This window comes from Lemur catta, chromosome 18, assembly GCF_020740605.2.
Source record: "Lemur catta isolate mLemCat1 chromosome 18, mLemCat1.pri, whole genome shotgun sequence".
In the NCBI taxonomy this organism is placed as follows: domain Eukaryota; kingdom Metazoa; phylum Chordata; class Mammalia; order Primates; family Lemuridae; genus Lemur; species Lemur catta.
In genome coordinates, this window is record NC_059145.1 from 40,449,023 (window position 1) to 40,472,520 (window position 23,498).

Sequence of the window (23,498 nt, forward strand, 5' to 3'; positions counted from 1 at the left end):
AAGTTAAATCAAAAGAAATGAAAGAATCTTGTAAATTCTCAGATGTAATTGGAAACCAACATTTCTTGCTAAGTATCCATATTTGACCCATATTATATATAGGGGTTTTTGATTGGTCGTTTTAGTTTCTTTTCAGGAGAACCCTTTGGAGTAAGTAGCATTGTTTTTATTTCCTTGTACAGAATATGTACAAGGAAACTGAGGCATTGAGAGGTTACATATGTATGTGTCTATCTGAACTAAATTTTCAACCTAAATCTGTTTGATTTCAAAGCTCAGCCTCTTTTCAGTGTAGCAAGCTTCCAGAAGTAATATATATAGGTATGGCTGTGTAGTTTTCATTAACTGAATAAGGATCTTTACACATATAGTAACTCCAAAGTATTGTACTGTCTCATATACTATGGGAAATACCGTAGTAAAGGACCCACCCTCCTGAGAACTTGGAATCTACTTAAGCAAACAGTCAAATGCACCAGGCAGATGAGTTGTGGTTGATTCATCTATATACCACTGAATGCCAGCAAAACTCATACTAAAATTCAGTCAATGTGATTCACTGTATGAGCCTATGCCAGATAAGCATTCTCGGACAGAAGGTCAGTCTTCAACTAGACTTTTTATTTCTTAACTCACAAGAATGAATAAAACTGTAAATGTGTCATGTTATCATATCATTTCTTTGTGTTCTAGTTGCTTGGGTACTAGTGAACAAAGTAGGCCAAAATTCCTGCCTTCATGGACTTTATATTTTAGAGGTGTAAGATGGACAGCAAATATAATCAAATAAATTAAACTTAGAATGTATAAATTAAGTATATAGAAAAGATATGTTGGTTGATAAGTGCTATAGTGAAAAATAAGGATGTGAGGATGGTGAAGGTGAAGTTTGGAGAATTACAATTTTACATGGTCAGAGAATATCTGTCTCTTTGAGAAAGTGATATTTGAGCAAAGATGTAAATGAGGTGAGCAAGCATACGATGTAGACATAGGGTAAGAGTGTTCTAGGCATTGGAAGCAGCCAGTGTAAAGGCCCCTGGGCAGGAGCTACCTGGCATAGTTGAGGAACAGCAAACAGTCTCATTTATAAGTAGTTGGATTGGTGGGGGGAAGAAGGGTCACGTGAGATGATAAGGTGGCTTGTGGGCCACTGTAAAATTTTAGTATTTTAAGTGAGGTGGAGGCAGTGGAAGTGTTTGAACAAAAACAGTGTCAAAGTCTGTGACATACATACACGTATATATATAGAATTTTTTAGAGACGGGGTCTCGCTCTGTCATCCAGAGTGGGGTGCAATGGCATAATCATAGCTCATTGCAACCTTGAACTCCAGGGCTAAAGTGATCCTCCTGCCTCAGCCTCCCGAGTATATGGAATTATAGTCACCCATCACCTCACCTGGATAGTTTTGTAAATTTTTTTGTAGATGTAGGGTCTTGCTATGTTGCCTAGGGTCTTCTCGCATTACTAACCTCAAGATATCCTCCCTCCTCAGTGTCCCAAAGTGCTGGGATTAGAGGCATGAGCACTGTGCCCAGTCTGACTATATTTTTAAGGTCTTATTCTGACTATTAGATTGAGCATAGACCTCCATCTAGAAGTTGTTAAATTGATCTGTTATTTAGGTAACTTATGTAATATATTTGAATATCAAAGAAACTTTACTATGTCACTAAAGCTTTTATTATAAAGCTTTATTAAGGATTTTATTAAATAGCTTTATTAAATTTTTATTTACTTGACTTGGAAATGAAACAAAATAGCCTTTCTGCTGATGTGTTTATTGTAGCAAACCTACTGAAATATTGATAGGGTAGCACAGTGAAATCCTGTATACCTGCCAGTTAGGTTCAACCCTGCCGTATTTATCTATATAGCTATCTAACTAAATTTTTTATTATATTATTTTTGGTGAATTATTTCAAAGTAATTTGAAGACGTCATGATTCTTTGCACCCTAAATAATTCACCATTCATTTTGTTAAGATAAGGATATTTTCGTACAATAACTATCACCATACATACATCTTAGCCCCTTTTTATGATTTCGCCCCTTTCCATCAAGAGAGATGGAATATGCATGCACAGTCAAGGGTCTGTCAGAGACTTTTTATTGTAATCCTCATTTGTATTTTCTGATATCCAGTATTGATTTTATCTGTTTTGCTGTATTTTATTTCTAGTTTAGAGAAGTTAGAGATATTCAGATAATTGATGTGTTTTCCTTACAGTTAACTATGCTTTATGGGAAAACTAAATCACAAATAGAATGATCAGATATGATTCTTTTATATCAATGAGTAGATTGTCTACTGCGCCTCCTTAACAGCCTATAGAATACAAGGCTCCAAAAAGTACATTTTGACCCAGTTGTCACTGTTGTGTGGAGGAACCCAACTAATCATTCCTAGTTTTCCTTTTTTTTTTTCTTCCTTGCAACAGGTTGTCTTGGTCTCTTGCCTCAGCTAGAGTGCGGTGACATCTTCATAGCTCACTGCAGCCTCACACTCCTGGGCTCAAGTGATCCTCCTGCTTCAGCCTCTCTAGTAGCTGGGAGCTACCAGGAGCTACCACATCCAGCTAATTTTTCTATTTTTTGTAGAGATGGGATCTGGTTTTGTTTCTCAGGCTGGTTTCAAACTCCTAGCCTCAAGCAAACCCTCTGCCTTGGCCTCCTAAAGTGCTAGGTTTACAAGCATGAGCCACCATGCCTGGCCCATTTCTAATTTTCAAGAAGGTTAAGGACTAGTCTCTCATCCATTAGGAGGTCAAGAAGAGCATCCTGACAATAATAATATCGAAAAGGTCACTTTCTAGGAACATAAATCCCAGAGGTGAGTGTTAGAATTCTTGCCTCGGATAGTATTCATAGCTTATAAATAGCCTCACTCTTGTCACCACGAGGATTTCCATAAAATTATTTTTAAAGTCAGGCACTTCTAAAACACCATGTGCGGAAAAAAACTGTAGGCCAGTGCACTTAACAAAAATATGGAACAGTATTTGATCATCAGACTTACATCATGTGGAGTGGGCTCTCTTTGTCTTTGTTATATTTAAGGGGCTCCTTTGGATTTATTTAAAGAATCAAACTTCTGAACAACTCATAAATGAACATGTAACCTCTAAGGACTGGCTAGGATTTAAATGAATTTCCTAATGACTCATATTTAGTAAGTAATAAGATATATATTTTCAGGAAGAAATTGGTTTTCATTATATAATTGTCTGCCTTTTGGGGACTGTTTCATCAAATTGTAATAGACATTCTCTTTGCTTGAAATGTACCTCTTGCTGTGGGCAATTCATGTCATATAAGATACAGTTAACATCCTCTAATAATAGAGGCTATTTTTTGTACTACATTATATACACTCGAAAAATCAATTCCAGTGTTGGAAGGTTAGAGATAAAAAGTATAGTATTAATTGTTCAAGGAGGACTGTGCACAGGAAATGCTGAAAGAATTAGCACAAGAAGGCACATAATTTTAGACTGATGAAGACTTCACAAAGTATAATTTGAGCTTAACTTTGAAAAAGAGTTTTAGAATGTGACTGGGCAATTTGGAGCCATTATACAATTCTGTACAACAGTGTAGACAAAATCACAGAAACGGAAATGGTAGGTTATTCAGAGGGTAGGAAGAAAACCAGTTTGGCTACAACATAAAGTTCAAATAAGGAGATGGAAAGAGTAGCCGACAAAGGTAGGTTTTAGGCGGGGCGCGATGGCTCACGCCTGTAATCCTAGCACTCTGGGAGGCCGAGGCGGGCGGATCGTTTGAGCTCAGGAGTTCCAGACCAGCCTGAGTAAGAGCGAGACCCCATCTCTACTAAAAAAAGTAGAAAGAAATTAGCTGGCGCATGCCTGTAGTCCCAGCTATTCGGGAGGCTGAGGCAGGAGGATTGCTTGAGCTCAGGAGTTTGAGGTTGCTGTCAGCTAGGCTGATGCCATGGTGCTCTAGCCCAGGCAACAGAGTGAGGCTCTGTCTCAAAAAAAAAAAAAAAAAAAGAAAGGTAGGTTCTAGCTAGGTTATAGATATTGAGATGCAAAACTTGTGCGTTTGGTCTGTATATTGCTGGCTTTTTGGAATACTTAAACTTTAATTTAGGGAACGACATAATTAGTCTCCCAGAAGTGTTGCACTGATTCCTGCCATGTTGCCTTATCTATATTTTCAGGGCAAATGGTTGTATGGAGTACATTCTGTTTTGCCCTGACAAGACAGAAATCGATTATACTAGCAGTTCTCAAACTTTTTGGTCTCAGGACTGCTATATACTCTTAAAAAATACCAAGCCAAAATACTTCAGTTTATATGGATTATGCCTGTTGATCTTTGCTGTACAGATGTTCATCAACTTTCAGTGGGGTTTCATCCCGGTAAACCCCATCATAAGTTGAAAATATCATGAGTTGAAAATGCATTTAATACCTCTAACCTACCAAACATCATTTCTTAGCCTAGCCCACCTTAGAGGTGCTCAGATCGCTTATATTAACCTGTAGTTGGGCAAAATCATGTAACACAAAGTCTGTTTTATAGTAAAGAGTTGAATGTCTCAGGCAATTTATTGAATATTGTACAGAAAGTGAAAAACAGAACGGTTGTGTGGGTACTCAAAACATACTGCTTTCACATCATCATAAAGTTGAAATACCTCAAGTCAAACCATCATAAGTTAGGGACTGTGTATTAGAAATCAAAACTGAGGAACTTTTAAAAGAATTCACAAGTGCATATAATAAACTCCAACTTTACTATATAGGCATGATTGACAGTCATATAAAAATATAATTAAAATCTCATAATCTAAACCCAATAAGGCATGTCTATACAGACTTTTTTTTGACTTCTCAATATAACATTCTTTCCTTTAAAATATGAGGCAGGACCCTCCCTGGAATGAAGGTTTTTTGACTCACAATCAGATCCTGCGTTAGGAAGATTTTAAAAAGTCAAAAAAGACAAGGATTATCAAAATTTTAAGCCAAAAACCATGAACAAAAATCCGTGTGTGTATATATATATATGTCATAACATAATATCTAATAGTAGCTTCAAAAAAATCTTACAGAATAAAAAGCACTTTATATACTCTTTTATATAGCATCTTGAGAAAAACACAACACATAATTAAACTCTTAATAGACATCTCCTTAGAAGTCTGAACCCTGAGTTAGGTGCACTTGTGCACACTTGTAGTCCCTTACTTGGGAGGCTGAGGTGGGAGAACCACTTAAGTCCAGCGAGTCTAGCCTGGGCAACATATTGAGACTCCATCTGTTTTTTAAAAAAAAAAGTCTGAGCACTGTCCCTTCCACTTCCACCAGGTTCTGTCTTTAACTGTACCATCATCATATAAATTGATATTAATAATATTATGTAAGTATTCATCTTGGGATCATAGCTAATTAAAGAGTTTATATCAAATTTGGCTTGCCTTACCATAGAGAAAGTGTAGAATGTAGACCTACAGATTGTAGGTAGTCATTTCAAAAGCAGATATCTTCGCAAAATAAAAATCCTATTACATTTTCCCAAATAATACTTAGTCTGTAATTAAGCTGACTCAGCCAAAGTGACCTAATGCATGTTCAATTAAGACTAACCTGTGAAGTTTTTGGGTTTTTGTTTAGTTTTTTTGTTCAGGTCCCCTCATTATTATATTTTAATGTTTCTTAATGCAGGTTATATATTTCATCTGATCTAAGAATTGCAAAATTACCAATAATTTGAATCATTATGTTCCTCTTATATGTCTTTCTTCCACCATCCCACTTGCAGCACTAAGAATCCTAAATTTTGAATGTCATTCTAAGTACTTTTTAAATGAATTGTATTACAGACATAATATGTGTTAGGTGTAATTTTACTTTTTAAGCTCTGCAAAACATGGTATATTTAGACTTCTGAGGCTTTTTTCTTTCTCTCTTTTTTTTTTTAAATTCAGTATTAAGGTTTCAAAATTTATCCATGTAGTTGCTTTATTCATGTATCCATTTATTTTCACTGCTGCAAAGTGTTCTGTTGTGTGAATATAATTCAATATAATTATCCATTTTTTTATTGAATGAAAGATTTTGATTCTTTCTTGTGTTTGCTGTGTCAGGCATGCATGTATAGTGTTCTGTATGCCTCACTGTGCACATATCCAGGGTTTCTCTTAGATGTAGTGCTGTTGAAAGTGTGGTTGGTAGATTGGCTGACATATCAAGGTAAAGAGTTTGCATAACTAAGCTCACTGTTGTTTAATTCAGTTATTTCTTCATCAGATGAATTTCTCAGTAAAGAAGTATTGAACATTCTTATTCAACTCCCTGTTTTGTTGTGGACTGGTCCTGTGGGTAGCAGGGTAGCAATGTTTTAGGAAATAACAGTTTTTTCCCCAAAGTGTATGTGCCATTTTACACACCAGCGACACTTGATCCAACACTTCCTGGTATTAGACTTTCTGCTGATCTAGCAGGTGTAAAATGACGTTTCATTATGGTCTTAAATTACATATCTCTCATACTGCATTTAAGTTGAATATCTTTCCTGAGGTTTATTGGTCCTGTATACTTCTATAAAGCAACAGAATAGTCTCTTGCTCACTTTTCTATAGTATTTGTCTTTTTTCTTTATAAATCTTATGTACTAATCTTTTATGAGTTACTGCGGTACATCTGTTTTCTTCCATTTTGTTACTTGTTTCTTCTTTTTGAAGAGTTTTAATGAACAGAATTCCTTGATTTTAATAATTGTTTGTCTATTCTTATCACTTTTTGTGTTTTGTTTAAGATATTATTCAAATTTTGTCTTTTTATGTCTTTATTCAGAATTTTCTTTTCTTTTCATATCAAAATGCGGTTGGTTTTATGTGTTAGTTTTATAGGTCAGCACCTTACTAAACCCTGTAATTATTTTTAATAACTTTTCTGCAGATTATTATAGTTTTATTCTCTGTAAATTTTAACTGTTTTCTTCTTTCTAATCTTCTTTTAATTTCTTTTTCTTAATTATGTTCGGTTTCACTTCCGTGACTATATTGAAGGGAAGTAGTAATACTGGTATCCTTGTCTTGCTCTTAATTTTAAAAGGAAATCTATTGGCATATCTCTGTGAACAATGACATTTGTTACAGGATTTTTTTGTGGGGAGGTGGGAGAGAGAGGGTCTTGCTCTGTTGTCTGGGGCTGGAGCGCAGTGGGTGTCATCATAGCTCACTGCAGCCTCAACTCCTGGGCTCAAGCAGTGGATCCTCCTGCCTTTAGATGCAGGGGCTTCAGGTGCACGCCACCACACCCAGCTAATTTTTCTATATTTTGTAAAGACAGGGTCTTGCTTATGGTCAGGCTAGTCTGGAACTCCTGGTCTCAAGTGATCCTCTCACCTTAGCCTCCCAAAGTGCTGGGATTACAGGTGTGAGCCACCTTGCCTGGCCTGTTACAGGACTTTTGTTAACAGTCTTTTTGGGGATCAGAAACATCTATTGTCATTTGATTTGTGAATCAAGGTTATACTGACCTCATAGAGTGTGTTAGGGGACATTCCCACATTTTTTATTCTCTGGAAGAGATTGTAATCATCTTTTCCCTAAGAGTTTGGTGAAATTCCTGAGTAAAAAACATCTGGACCTCTGTTTTTGTTTTAAGTTTTTTAGTTATTTCAGTTTTTCTAAATGTCTGTTTTTGGTGGGGCATGTTGGTTTTTCGTGGCAGTGTCTGTCTTCAGTCTGGAGTGCAGTGGCACAATCAGCATTCACTGTAACCTCGAACTCCTGGGCTCAGATGATCCTCCCACCTCAGCCTCCTGGGTAGCTGGGACTACGCCACCACGCCCAGTCAATTTTTTCTATTTTTAGTAGAGACGGGGGTCTCAGTAAGTTGCCCAAGCTGGTGTCAAACTCCTGGGCTCAGCAATCCTCCTGCCTCAGCGTTCCAGAGTGCCACTGCCTCTGTGTTTTCCTCTCCTCCCCTCCCCTCTCCTCTCATTTTATTTCTTCTCTTTTCTTCTGTTTTCTAATGTATGATTCTCTGAAAGTACTACTTTTACTGATTTCCTAAAATTCAGTGTGTTTCCAAGCACAGAGAAATTTACATTTTAAAGGTCAAATTTCATTGTATTGTGGTTAGAGAAATTGATCTGTATGGTAGTGATTAATTGAAATTTGTGAAGACTCACTTAATGACCTAATTTGTGATCACTATTTTTAAAATGTTTTATGTGAGCTTGAAATTAACGTGTATTCTCTAATTGGTGAGTGTACAGTTTTGCACATGTACATTAGAACCATCTTGCTGTGTTCATATCTGTTTTATATCTTAACTGAGAGGTGTGTGCAAATCCTCCACTATGATGTATATTTTTATTTTTTCCCTGCCATTCCTAGGGTTTTTTTGTTATATAGTGTGACACTATTTTATTAGGTTGCTAAAAGCATAGAAAATTAATAATTTTCTCATATGTAAAATAATAGTTTTCTCATGTGATTTGTTCATATGTGCCTCTTATATTGTGGTGAACATGGTGTGTGTCCCCTTCAGCCAGAATGTGATGCTCTTGAGATTTGAGTGAATATCTGTCTCAGCAGTGTTTAACCCAGTACCTGATTCAGAATATATACTAGTTAAGTGTCTGTCAAATTATAATGAATTATTTTTAGTTTTTTGCCTTTTTTACTTAAAATGTTTTGAACTTTTATTTTTATACATACAGAAAAGTGAAAATCCGAAGCCTAGTGCTTTTCCACAAATTAAACATTCATGTAAGCATATTCTTTTACTTGTAGAAGGTGCTGAAGAGGAAAAAATGGAAGCAGACCCTGATGGTCAGCAATCTGAAAAGGTAAAGTCTGTTTGAATTGTCTCACAATAGAAAAGCCACAGAGAGCAATGCCTTTCAGAGGCTAATGGTTTGGGTTTTTTGTTATCTTTCAAGTCCCTCAGGGGACTGTAAATAGTTCTGTTAGCCACTTGGACTTTGCTGGTTTAAGGTATAGTTCTCTCAAGGCATAATATAAGATATTTTTCATTTATCCATTGGGTGAAGATACATCCATTCCCTATCCTTTTCTTTTGTGCCCCTTTCAGGCACAGTTGTGAATGTGAAATACAAGTTGTGGTTCTTCTGAATAATGAATTGTAGGGTTTAGGTCCTGTACTTGTACCGAGAATAGAATGACAGAATATTAAGTGATTTTTCTAGGAGGATTAACTGCCAGCAGAAGAACATGTAGAAAAGAATTTAAGAAGCTGGGTGTGGTGTCTTGTGCCTGTAGTCCTAGCTTCTCCAGAGGCTGAGGCTGAGGCTGAGGGCAGGAGGATCGCTTGAGCCCTGGAGTTCGAAGCTGCAGTGAGCTGTGATCCATGCTACTGCACTCCAGCCTGGGCAACAGACGGAGACCCCTATCTCCAAAAAAAAAAAAAAAAAGAAAAGAATTAATGAGAAGCTGACATTTGGGGTAGGTAGGTTTTGAAAAGCAAGTAGAATTATGTAAACTGAAATGGAAGATAGAGAATCAAAGATTCCAACGGGTGGGGGAGGAGAGACACCAAGAACAGTGTGTGAACAGCATGAAAGTGCCCAGTATGTTAGTGGCCCGATCCCTGTTTCATAAGAGACTGTGAATGCAAAGTAAGCTAGGCAGAAAAGTACTTTACAGCCTCTTCATAATCAGAGTGTGCGTCTTTGTATTCTTTATAGTGTTATAGCACATACTTAGCAGTCGGTCAGTATTTCAGTGAATATATACAAGCAGAGATTTAAGGTCTTGATTGCATGTAGTATTCTAAAATTCTATATAAAAAGAGGACAATAATAAAATTGATTATAATTCCTACAGTGTTCCAAAGGCCATGCTTTGTACTTTACATTTATGATTTGATTTAATTTGTCAAGTCAGTGATAGTCTGTCCATTTTATAGGCAATGTTACATAATTTAAGGTCACAGATACTTAAAAATCAACAAATGATACCAAATGCTGACCTGAAGGATTGAAGTTTTCAGTCCCCAAAGCATGATCACTGATGCTCTGTTGTGGCTCTCCTTATGTTTTTAATCAATAAATAGTATCAATTAATTCCCCTGACATTCCTTTGGGAATTGAAACTGTGGCTTTGTTAGCAAAGGATGCAGAGAGAAGGGACTGTGTGCTTTGGGAGGCATATTACCTTGTGAACACTTAAGTGTTGAGGGGGTAAAAAGTATTTCTGTGAATTTATTAATTTCTTTTCCAGCTCTTCTCTACAAGTCTTTTCTGAATCTAGTCCTCTTTTTGCCAAAATAGGGGTATCTTTTTTATTCAAAGATGGTATTACTCGTAAAGGGCTGATTTTGCTCACTCCCTATCCTCTTGTACCCCTTTCAGGCAGAAAACAAAGTGGAAAATGAAACAGAAGAAGGTGATAAAGCACAAGATGGAGAAAATGAAAAAAACAGTGAGAAGGAACAGCAGGATAGTGAAGTTAGTGAGGATACCAAATCAGGTAATTTGAGGAAACTCCTTAGAGACTATCATGTAAAACTGTAAAAAGGTACTGAAGAAAGGTGGTATTTTATGTAGAAATATTTCCTCATTTATTTTGTATTTATTATTTGGATTTATAATGCATCATTAAGTATGCATTCGAGTTTCATTTAGCGTATAGGTACCAGTGCTAATGCAGGTAGCTGTATTTTGCCCCGCTGTTTTCTTTACTGTATAGATGAACCAGTTATTCAACATGATTGAAGTCATCTCACAGACATGCCATTTTTTTTTTCAGTGACAGTTGCTGATGTACCCCATCATGCCTGTCATGCTCACTGGAAGTACTCTGTCATCAGCGTCTGATATCCAGCATACCCTAGGGTTCCTAGAGCATTTCACTGACTGATGAACAAATATGTGGGTCTTATGCTTAGTTCCCCTTAATTTTATTTTTTTTTATATCCAGGGGACCTACAGAGAGAGCTTAGATAAATGAAGGGAAGATAAAGTGTACTATTTAGAAAATACAGCCTAAATACAGGCAGACTTAAATGCATGAAATGATTCAACAAAATTCTTTAAAAAGAAAAAAAAAGAGGCATTGTCCTAGTTTGTCACGTGGCAGAGGTGAGACAGTAAAGAACAATTGTTTAGACTGAGCACACCGGTAATGACGCTTTCTGATACTTTCAGAAGAGAAGGAGACTGAAGAGAGCAAAGAACTCATTGATACATGTAAAGAAAGAGAAAACGATATCGGGAAGAAGAAAGTAGAACATGAAATTTCTGAAGGAAATGTTGCCACAGCCGCAGCAGCTGCTCTTGCCTCAGCTGCTACGAAAGCCAAGGTTTGCTCCTGACAGCCCTTTTCCAGTGCTCTCTTAAGCCATGAATGGTCATATTGTTTTTAGTTAATTAAGAACATTTAGTATAAAGAGCTTTGCTCCCAGTAGGAGATGACTATTTGCCTGAACGGCATTTCTAGGTTAAAAAATCCACAAGCAGGAGGACGATGATAGAAATAGTAGATCCAGTCCTAGAGGGTGACTTTTTTCATTCCGTTCATTGTGTCATTTAGCCTTGTGAAGACTGCAGAGATTGAAGGCAAATTTTAAAGTCTTTTTAAGGGACTGATTGTCTGTTTTTAATTTCCCTGGAGGACTTATCTTGGACTATTCCAGTAATTTCTACCAGATTGAAATATTTATCATTTTTTAAGGCAGAAATCTATTTCCTTGTCGTAAGTACTTCACCCTGATCTTACAGACTGAAAGGAGAGAGGGAACCTAAAATAGCTCTTTTTTTTTTCTTGAATTTGCCAGCTTTTCTGGGGGTGGTTTTTTCTATTTATAACATAGTATCGGCTGCATAGCATATTTAAGAAGACAAGAGAGTGTTATTTTCGTCACTTTGTGTTAATTTAACATTTTAAAGAATTCCAAACATGAATATGTAAAGTTTAAAAAAATTTTTTTCACCTGTTTTTCATTCTACCTCAGAAGTAGTTTCCTTCCATTCTAGGTCATCACATTTCAAGAAACAATGATTGCTAGAACGTTCCTAATCATTTTACCTTGAGCTGTTCTTGATCCATTGGTAAAGATGCTCTTTCATGGTTTTTTATTTCCCTAGACCATTCAGCTACTACGATCTACTTCTCTAAGTGTTAAATCTGTGGAACATGATTTATAACAGACCCATAAATGAACCATTTCAAACCATAAGACCACTGTTTTAAATGTCCACTCATATGACACAGATCCTGCCATTGGGTGGGAGGGATGTTTGCAGGCCACAGCAGACATATACCTCACCTGATTGTTATTATTACAATAGCTTGAAGTAATGCATATTCATACTTTCCAGTCTCTTTCAAAGATACCTCCTGATCTTTATAATTCTTTAGCTAATTTTAGGTAGTCTCTCTTCTCTGCTAACCCCCACCTCTAGGCAATTTTGATGTGCACTCTTATTTAAGTGACTGCTAATGTAATTTGCCTATTACTTTACATATGTCAGGTTTTGGTCCTTCATTGGTCACATCTTTTTGAATCTGTCTCTCTTCTGCCTCATTGGACTGTTTGGGCACCCCTTTGTCTCTGAGTTGTCGAAGTTGTTATTGTTAATACTGTCATCAGGAGTCTTAGAGACCTTAAGGATTGTCTTGGGCATATTCTCTCACTTTATAAATGAGGAGCTAGAGGCCGTGAGGGCTTCCCTCCTTCTTGCCCACTTTCTCAGTCTTCAAACCTACAACCTCAGGTCATCCTTGACTCTTCTGGTTCTTTTGTTTTCCATAGCTGTTTCAGCCAGCAAATCGTTCATGGTGCTTTAGGTCACCTGCTAATGCTTAGCCACTCCCATAGGTCAGCCTCCCTTAAACTTCTGCCTGTCTTCTCCGTCCCATTTTGTTTCCTACAGCCAAAGCAAATTTTTTGTTTGTTTTCTGATTTTCTCGAAGAGTGATTTGCATTTATATAAATGGGCATATAAATCTACAACACATGGAATTTTTCACAAACTGAGCCTACCTTTGTAACAAACACCTACTTCAGGAAACATGTTACCAGCCCTCCAGAAGCTTCTTCATGTTCTCTTCCTGTTGCTGTGCCTCACCCCCATGAGTAATTACTTGGCTGTCTCCTAACACCATGGATTAGTTTCTCCTATTTTTTACTTCATATCAATGGAATCCTACATTATGTACAGGAATCTGTAAAAATTCAAATGTGAGCATGTTATTTTATTCAGTAACCTCTCCCTATCTCTCTCAGGCTAAAATTTCAAACTCTTTAGTAGACAATTCAGGATTTTTTCATGATCATGACCCTACATAGTTTTTAAGCCTCATTTCTTACCCATCGTTCCTGAACAGTTTCTTGCAGTTCTACCGAACAGAATCCACTCTGTTTTATTACCAGCTAAGCATTTTTGGATACTCTTCCCTTACAGAGCATCATTCTCTCTTCCTTCCCATTATTTCCTCTCTTTATGGCACTGTGCTTCGCTATATGTTGCCTTCGAAGGAACTACAATGGTAGATTACCTTAAAAAGTTTCTGGAATGCTTTATGTTTTTCTGTGACTTCATAGCTGTTAATATGTGCAACTTTGGGCACAAAAATGTGTCTGTTATACACTACTGTCCGTCTTTCAACTATTTGATTCCTTCACTGCAGAGAAACCACTTTTATGGATCATTAGGCCTGGCGGTTTGCCATTCCATACAAAGTTTAGAATAGCAGTTCCCAACCTTTTTGGCACCAGGGACTGTTTTCATGGAAGACAGTTTTTCCATGGACCAGGGATGGGGGGGAGTATGGTTTACGGATGATTCAAGCACATTACAGTTATTGTGTAGTTTATTTCTATTAATATTACATTGTAATATATAATGAAATAATTGTACAACTCACCACAGGTTGGGGACCCCTGGTTTAGAAGAGTTTACAAAGAAGGATTTTTCCCCAGGTCATTATAGTTTCGCTCCCTCATCATCAGTAATTTTTATTTCTAATAACTAGGAGCTTGTATCTTCATTCTCAAAACACCTAGGTTTCCCTCTGATTTGTGAAAGTGGTACAAATGCTTATGCTACATGACTTGGCATATGTGAACCCTTCAGTGCCACTTACAGCTGGATCTGATAAATTTCACAGCAGGCCGGGCACGGTGGCTCACACTTGTAATCCTAGCACTCTGGGAGGCTGAGGCAGAAGGATTTTGTAAGCTCAGGAGTTTGAGACCAGCCTGAGCAAGAATGAGACCACATCTCTACTAAAAATAGAAAAATTAGCTGGGCGTCATGGTGCGCATCTGTAGTCCCAGTAACTAGGGAAGCTGAGGCAGGAGGATCACTTAGGTCCAGGAGTTGGAGGTTTTAGTGAGCCAATATGACTCCCCTGCACTGTACCCAGGGCAACAGAGTGAGACTCTGTCTCAAAAAAAAAAAAAAGTTCACAGCACACATAATCATTTTTGTGCTACATGGTAATTAGGCAGTAAGTATTTCATGTAAATTACTATAATTAGTATAACTTATGTAGCCAATCCAAGTTTCTCTTATTCTCAGTTGTGTTCTTCTGTGTCTATAAACAGCTTTGTTATTAAGAGTTTTCCTTGATAATTGTTTGTCACACTCTGACATGGAGTGATAATTAGAGGTTTCTAGATCTAGCTCCTAAACACAAGAATTGGCTTGCTTTCTGGCTTCTTCCTCTTATTGCCCTATGAGGGAGTCTTCAGGAGCATATCCATTTTTTCATTGTACCTCCTGACAAGCTGTGACTTGCCCCACCTGTAGGAGTGGTCTGTGGGTGCAAGCAGGAGCTCTACTGTCTGAGTGCTCTGGATTCTTTCTATCTGGGGGTTTAGGCTTAGAGGGAAAGAAGGGCCCAGAACTATTGCTGGAATAAACAGAAAATCCCAGAAATTAGAACATGTTCTCTTTTTATCAGCAGCAGTAGGTTCAATTCTTCCAAGAAAGCAGAGATCACATTTTCTTAAAATAAAACCACAGAAGTTTCTTTTGGATTTATTCTGCAAACCACCCCATGTCCACATTTCCCAAAATGACTGAAGTCGGTTTGTATACATAGTAAGTGGGTGTGAGCTCTGGGGCAATAGGAAGACTCTTTCTTACCCCTCAAAAATATCTCATAACTTGCTCCTTTATACCTGAAATTCCTTCTTAAGGTGGGAAAATTACTGTTGTTAATTTTAGTCACAAGGCTTTAACAGGTAAGGATTGATCAAATTGATTGACACTAAACATAATGATCATTGATATTATACTATATCTTAATAATACTGTAGAGCTGGGCACAGTGGCTCATGCCTGTAATCCCACAACTTTGGGAGGCTGAGGCCAGAGGATCACTTAAGGCCCGGAGTTCTAAACCCATCTGGGCAGCAGAGTGAGACCCCATCTCTACAAAAAAAAGAAAAAAAAAACCAGGAAAAATTAGCCAGTGTGGTGGTGCATACCTGCGGTCCCAGCTAGCCGAGGTGGGAGGATTGTTTGAGCCCAGGAGTTGGGGGCTGCAGTGAGCTATGATTATATCACTGCACTTCAGCCTCGGTGACATAGTGAGACCCTCTTTTTAAAAAAAGAAAATACTGTTAAGAGGAGACAGAAGAAAAAAATGGCCTATTTGATCAGTTAGCCTATAGTTAGCCCTGTTCACTTTCATGCTTACGTGACTACATGGGATTGACTTCTATTCTACCAGTTGTAATCCATGTTATTTGTAAAGTTTGCCTCAACCCTATTCCAACCAAGTTACTACTTCATTCTCATTAAACATTTTTCTCAGATTGTTTCTCCCACATTCCATATATCTTCTGTGGCACCCTTCCAGACCTTATCATTCTTCTCAGTTTCTATAAAGCCAATATGTGAAGGGTTGGGGTTCTCCCAATAGCCCCTCTTTGGAAGGCCCTGGTCATCACTGTTTCCAGACCTTTAAAGAATACTAACCTGAGCATTAGCAGTGTTCCCATCCCAGTTACTCATAGCTATGTAACTATCCTTGAACTTAGTGGCTTAAAAACACACTCATTTTATTGTTTGTCATGATTTTGCAGTGATTCCCTCTGGCAGGTTCACCTAGAAAAATTCTGGGATCACTCAGTATTCTCCTCATAGCTGGGCTATTATGTTGAGCCAGAGATGACTTCACTCATATGTCTGATGCCTAGGCTGGGATGGCTAGACCAGCTGGCATCATTTTCTCTTTACACATCCTCTCTAAGATGTTAGCTTGTGTAGGGTAGTCTCAGAGCAGTTGGACTTCTTACAAAGCTTAGAACCCCAAGAGAAGAGTGTCACTGGCAACAATGTGGGGAATCTGCCAGTGTCTTACAGCTTGGTCCATTAAGTTAACACAGCATAACCTCTATCCTACTCTACTGATCAAAGTTTCTGTCCAAATTCTAGGTAAAGGCATAGAGAACATCTCAAGATGGAAGGCATGCCACCTTAACCCACCATAGTCTACTGTCTGGTCATAAATTATATACTTTTCTCCCAATTGCAAAATAGACGTCCCAAGGTAGCCCACACGGTCTTATATTTTTATGATATCAAACGGAGGCTGGAGGTCCAGGATCTTACCTAAATCAGGTCCTGGTACAAATGAGATTCCTCAGGAGTGATTGCTGGGTACAGCTCCTTGAATGCTGGCATTCTAATTTGGAGATTTTGTGGACTAGCATAACCATGGTGAGACACAGGGAGGATAACTACATTCCCATTCAGGGGTTTGAATGGGAGGCACACAGCAGTCATGGTTTGTAGCAATTTTGAAACCTAGCCAGGCACACATTTCTGGTTTCTTGATCAGGGCCCAGTCTTACTTCCTGAGAGTTATTCGCCACAGCTTTTGACTTGGCCCTCTGGGCTTTCAGTTATTTATTCTGAGTCTTCTATCTTTTCCATTAAAAAATGATCCCAGTTTTACTGCTGAGTAGCTTCTTGGCCTGCTTTCTAGCTGTTGTGGGCCTTTTTCAGTTTATATTCTCTCCACTTTAGTTCAAGGTATTATAATCTCTTAGAGACTGTAGGATTTTTCTGTATTTAAAATGTAATCACCAGTAGATAGAAGCCACGCCTATGTTTTATTTCCTAGACTGTTCCCTTTTGCCTTAGTCTCAAGAGTTTAGGTGCTATGAGAACAATGCCCTTAAGTTTTGTTTTTGGGGTTTTTTTTGTTTTGTTTTGTTTTTGTTTTTCTGATACAGGGTCTCACTCTGTCACCTGGGCTAGGGTGCAGTGGTGTGATCATAGCTCATAGCAATCTCAAACTCCTGGGTTCAAGCCACCTGCCTGTCTCAGGCTTCAAGTAGCTGAGACTACAGGAATGTACCACCACACCTGGCTAATTTTTTTTTTTTTTTTTTGGTAGAGATGGGGTCGCACTATTGCCCAGGCTGTTCTCAAACTCCTCGCCTCAAGCAGTCCTCTTGCCTTAGCCTCCCAAAGTGCTGGCATTACAGATATGAGCCAGTGCATCCAGCCTCCCTTAAGATTTTTAGATGCCTTTTGTTTACTTGGAAGGATCTAGAAGATTTTTAAATTCTAGTAATGGTGATGCAAAGAAGTTGAGAGGTGAACATTTAGAGGTGACACAGAAAACTAGTTTAAAATTAGGGACAATGGTTAGAAACATTTCAGGAGACAGTGATATCAACTAGGCAGATAAAAGGAAAGGCAGTTATTCTTGAAAAGTAGTACCGCTTTGGGTAGGAAATTGTGGAACAAGTGAGGTGTTTTAACATGTATGTATTGAAAGTTCCAGAAGGAAAGGAAACAGTGATGGAGGCAGAATTTAAAAAACAATAGTGGCTGAGTGAAATCTTTCCACATTTGATAGAAAACATTAACTTACACATCCAAGAAACTCAGTGAAAGAATATATATAGGAAGCATGCTCTTAAAAATGCTTAGAGGCCCTCCTGTCTAGTAGAAAGAGTCTAAGAGGCATACCCTCAAGATTCTGAGTAGTCCTACTATGCATGCCTTTCAAAATGTTGTACAGCTGCACCTTGAGCTATTTACCCTCCGGTCATGCTTTGCTGGTGGTGATCTTGATTGGATTTTTCTCCCAGTGCCATTTCTTGGTTTCAGACTTTTGCTAGGAAGAACCAGAGCTGAGAAATAGTTTTTATCAAACTCTGCTCCTTCATATTTCCTCTGAGTTCTGTCTGAGAACTTAATAGTTCCTTTAGTTTCTCTCTCTTCTAGCTGCTTATAATCAAATAGGAAAAGAATTTTGTCATTCTGCCTGGAAATGCCTCAGCCATATACATAAGTTTGTTAGTTATCCTTTCTGTTTCCCACATCATTAGAGGTGACAGTGTTTCCAAACATTGTGCTACTATATAATGAAGACATACTTTTCTCCAATCTCCAGTAACATTTCCTGTCTATCCTTTAAGCTCTTACTAGTGGTTTTCTTGAGGCTTTTCCAGCTTGTGCCCATTATGTGGTCCCAAAGCAAAGGTCACATTTTTTGTTTTTGTTAAAGCAGCTCCCCATTACAGATAGCAGATTCTTTTCCAATAGCAAAACATAGTGGTTTAAAAAATAACTATTTTATTAAGTCTCATAGTTTTGTTAAATTGGAACAACAAATAGCTGAGCGGTTCTGCTCCATGTGGTACCAGTTGAGTCATTTAAGGGTATTCACGCCATAGGTGAGTTTATCTAGAAGGACTACAACTGCTTCATTGCAGTCATAGTCCTTGGTAGAGGAGTAGCTGAGTTTTTTCCTCTGCATATAGTCTAGGTTCTCTCTGGCAGGGTGATCATACTTCTTACATGGCATCTTGGGACTTCAGAGAGAACATTCCAAGAGACAGGACGTGAACCTTTCTAGACCCTTAAGGTGGGCCTCAGAAAAGGTTGCCATTAATTTTTATTGAGCAAGGCAGTTAGAGATCCTGCCCTGGCTCTACCTCTTGTTGGAACAAAGGCCAGTGAATGTGTGGCCATCTTTAATTTACCACGAGTCCCTTTTTAAGAATTCCACAGAAGAGTATTCACTTACAGATCAGTTGTTCTCAGTAGGCATTGGGAAATAACTAAAGGCCTTTGGATTTGGTGTTTAAAATTTTGGTTCCAGCTCTTAACCTTAGGCAAGTAACATAACTTTTCTGAAGTGATTTTAATCAGAGATCCTTTCTGGTCTGCCATTCTGACAAGGTTGTTTTAAGAAGTAATTAAATTATGGGACTGCAAATTAGTGCTACCTCTGTGGAAAAGAATTTAGAGATACCTCAAAGAGCTAAAAATAGAAATATCATTCAATCCAACAAGAGCACTATTAGGCACCTACCCAAAAGAGAGAAAGACATTCTATAATAAAGACAGCGGACACTTGGGCTGTTTCCACATCCTTGCAATAGTGAATTGTGCTGCCATAAACATTCGAGTGGATTATTAAAACTTGGTGTATGTATACAACGGAATATTACTCAATTATAAGAAGCGACAGTGACCTAGCATCTCTAATATTTTCCTGGATAGAGCTTGAGCCTATTATCCAAAGTGAGGTATCACAAGATCTGAAGAATAGGCTCCACATGTACTTGCCATCACATTGGCACTGACTGATCAACACTATGGAGCTCACGCGGTAGTAATATTCTCCAGGGCTTAGGGGCTTGCGGGGGGCGGCGGGGGGGGGGGTGTTAAACTCACAACTAATGGACGTGATGAGCATTGTAGAGGAGAAGGGCATGCCTCTAATCCTCGCTTGGGTGAGGCAAAGACATAAAATGTAACCAAAATGTTTGTACCCTCATAATATCCTGAAATTAAAAAAAAAAAAACAGAAAAGGCAAGAAAAGTAAATAAAAAAAAATAAAAAATAGAAAGTTAAAAAGAATCTTATGGGTGTACCTAAAAGTTTGAGAAAGAAAAACCTGATCACATTTGCAGGGTTTTCTTGCTTTTTGTTTTTTTACCTTCTGTTTCCCTTTTATTTTATTTTGTTTATTTTTATTTATTTATTTTTTTGAGACAGTCTCACTCCGTTGCCTGGGGTAGAGTGCCGTGGCATCAGCCTAGCTCACAGCAACCTTAAACTCCTGGGCTCAGGAGTAGCTGGGACTACAGGCATGTGCCACCATGCCCGGCAGATTTTTTATATATATATTTTTAGTTGTCCACCTAATTTCTTTCTATTTTTTCAGTAGAAACGGGGTCTCACTCTTGCTCAGGCTGGTCTCGGAACTCCTGAGTTCAAACAATCCTCCCACCTCAGCCTCCCAGGGTGCTAGGATTACAGGTGTGAGCCACCACGCCCTGCCCTATTTCCTTTAAAAAAAAAAAAGAAGTAATTAATGTATTTTTAAAGAGCATTCTATAAGCTACAAAATAACATACATTGATTATTCATTAAGCCAATATTTAAGTGCCTGTTATGTGCCTGACACTATACTAAAAGCTGGATTTTCTTTGATGCTTAAAATAGATGTGGAGAGTCCTTGCCTCTTAGGAGCTTATAGTCAACCTGTTAACCTTGAATGTTATGCTCATACCTGGTCCCACCTTTAAACTTTATTATGGTAGTATCGTAATGTATGTTAAAGTAGGCAAAATGGTATAGTGAATCTCTGTTGTGTACCCATCATCCAGTGTTGGATGTCATCATCTTAGTACTCTTGTTTTGTTTGTTCCTGTTTGCTTTTGACCTGTTGCTGCTCCCTGTGAACTGAGAACTTCTTTCTCAGGTTGGGTCTGCGAATTTTGGATCTCTTGTTTTACCTTTTTCTGGCGTTTTACTACATTAGATAGAACACATTCTTCAGTAGCTTGTGTAGGAAGTAACCTTTTTCAGTCCTTGGTTTCAGAAATGTCTTTATAGGTTGCTGTTGTGAAATCCTAGTTTGAAATTTATTATCCCTCAGAATTTAGAAGAGATTTTTCCATTATTTTAAAAAATCTAGTTTTGCTTTTAAGAAGTCTGTTACAGTACTGTTTTTTGGGTAACCTATTTTTTTGTTTGCCTTTCTGAAAGCTTATAGGATTTTCTCTCTGTGTCTTTTGTTGTTACAATTCCAGTGATGTTCCTTGCTATGGATCTTTCTTATTTTTATTGTATACCTCTTTCTAACTTTTAATTTTATATCATATGCCTAAATTTCTTACTCAAAAATATAAATTGTATAACATTATACAGTGATAATATATTTAAACTTTTGGTGTCATTGATGTAGCTCAATGTAGTTTAGGGAGGCAAACGTGATTATTAACAGCTATAAAACCTCATTATCATCATTTGCTTAAATTTCTGAGTCTTCCTGCAAATCAGTCTTTATTAGCTATAAAACTACATTTCTGATTTCAACTATAAAAGAATGAAAAATAATGCTCTCATTTAAGTTTTATGTCTGAGCATAGCTCCTGAAAGCCAATATTAAACTCTTCTTCCATATTAGCTTCTAGGTTCTGTAGGAAACACAAAGATCAGTAAGACAGCTGCTCCATGCTATTTCTTAAAACCTTCTATAGAGGCAAGATAATCCCATACATTCAGCAGATACAATTAAAGTAAAAGCAAAATGGTGTCGGGAGTTTGTTGGGGAAGCTCTCGGACAGTGTCTAGATAGTGGGATTGATTGCTTGCAGGTAGCTGGGGTCTTGAACAGATACAGGTAATAGGGCATTTTCCTCTTTGCTGTTTTGTTGACCCAGGATCATAAGTAGGACTTAACATCAGTCTTGTGGCAGAGGAGTGGCAGTCTTCCAGAGTAATTTCCTGCCTGGTACTGTATTTGTTCTTCTAACTCTGGACCTGAGTCTCAAACTGAGGCTGAAATATTGTTCTCCCCTTCTTTTCCCTATATGATCTACTTACCACTGGGAAGGGAGAGGCTTTGCATCTGGGTGTTGGATGCTGTGAAACCACTGCCCTCCTGCCCCTGAAAAATTCTTTGGGAAGAAAGTACCCAGGAGTTTGAGGTTGCTTTGAGCTAGGTTGATGCCTACCTCACAAGCACTACCCGGGGCAACGGAGTTAGACTCTGTCTCCCCAACAAGAAAAGAGGGGGAGGTGGGCAGAGTTCAGAGGTGGTAGTGGGAGGTGGGATAGTACCCCCAGCTCACCTGTGTCCTCCATGTTGGTCCATCAGGGCCCTAGTTCATCCTCCGCTCCTTGATAGGCTCTTTTGAAGGGAGTGGTTTACCACGGGAGGCCTTTCCTTTAATCCTTTAAAAGGGTTGATTTATCTTTATAAAGACAAGAAATTCAAGCACAGTTCTAAATTGAAATAAATGTTTGGTAGAAACATACAAAAGAGACGCCGAGGGCAGCGTTCTTAATTACATAATCTCCACTTTGAATGGTATCTTTAGCATTTTTTAAAATATTTTCTAAGCAATGTTTACCTAAATAATTTGAGTAATTTCTTACCCTTTAGCATCTTGCTGCTGTGGAAGAGAGAAAGATCAAGTCCCTAGTAGCTCTCCTGGTTGAGACACAAATGAAGAAACTAGAAATCAAACTTCGACATTTTGAGGAGCTCGAAACTATCATGGACAGAGAGAAAGAGGCTGTAAGTAAGAGGAATGACAATTTGTTTTCATTGTATAATAATATAACATATAAAAAAGTAGTAGTGGATTTTTGACAATTAAACCCTGACCACTTTTCATAAAATACAAGTTAGATAAAATAAATGATAGCGTATTCTGTTGGTCTCTGTGGTTAACTTCTGTCATTATCCTATGTTTGAATTGTCTTTTCAAAAGGATTATCAGCCAGTGATGATAAATAAAAGGAACTCTGTTCACTCTCTAAAACTAATTATCTAAATCTCAGCTTCCTGTACCTCTTGGCTGTGAAGATATATGATGGTATTAAATTCTCCCTTCTATAAAACTTGGATCTTAGAATTACGTCATTACCTACTTCTTGCCAGTAGAGTCTATATAAATCCATTACCTGATTTGGGGATTTTCTTGATTTCCTGACTTCTACAGTATAAATATTAGAAAGTAAGACTCTGATCTTGAATCAGGACCCTTGATTTAGGTGTTCTGTGATCCCTCCTCACATGCAACCTTAGGCTTTCTCACTCCTCCCTTCCCTCTCCTGTATGTTGAATAGTAGCTGGGAAGTAGGCCTGTCCTGAGCTTCCTAAGTAGCATTCTCTGGGGCAGAAACTTTTGACATGAGGACATGGCCCAAATAGGACCAAGAGGATTGTTAAAAGGGCCAAAAACGAGAAAGGAAGTCATGAAAAGTAAAAAACTTAGAAGCAGAGGAATATTTGATTGTTTCAAGGGAATTTTGGAGAAACAGATTAAGATCTTGGGGGAAATTTTTTTTTTTTTTTTTTTTTTTTTTTTTTTTTTTTTTTGTGAGGCAGAGTCCTGCTCTGTCACTCTGGCTAGAGTTCTGTGGTATCAGCCTAGCTCACAACAGTCTTAAACTCCTAGGTTCAAGCAATCCTTCTGCCTCAGCCTCCCGAGTAGCTGGGACTACAGGCATACACCACCATGCCCAGCTAATTTTTTCTATATATTTTTA

The 23,498-nt window shown here is 37.9% G+C and overlaps 1 protein-coding gene across 1 annotated transcript in view; it reads left to right on the top strand.

Moving 5' to 3' along the window:
* SMARCC1 (SWI/SNF related, matrix associated, actin dependent regulator of chromatin subfamily c member 1) overlaps positions 1-23,498 on the top strand; it is a 144,848-nt gene that overhangs the window by 93,667 nt on the left and 27,683 nt on the right. Inside the window, exons 22-25 of the mRNA XM_045530371.1 lie at positions 8,781-8,836; positions 10,361-10,478; positions 11,156-11,310; positions 22,387-22,521. Coding sequence (XP_045386327.1) covers positions 8,781-8,836; positions 10,361-10,478; positions 11,156-11,310; positions 22,387-22,521 — 464 coding nt within the window. The remainder of the gene's footprint in view (positions 1-8,780; positions 8,837-10,360; positions 10,479-11,155; positions 11,311-22,386; positions 22,522-23,498) is intronic.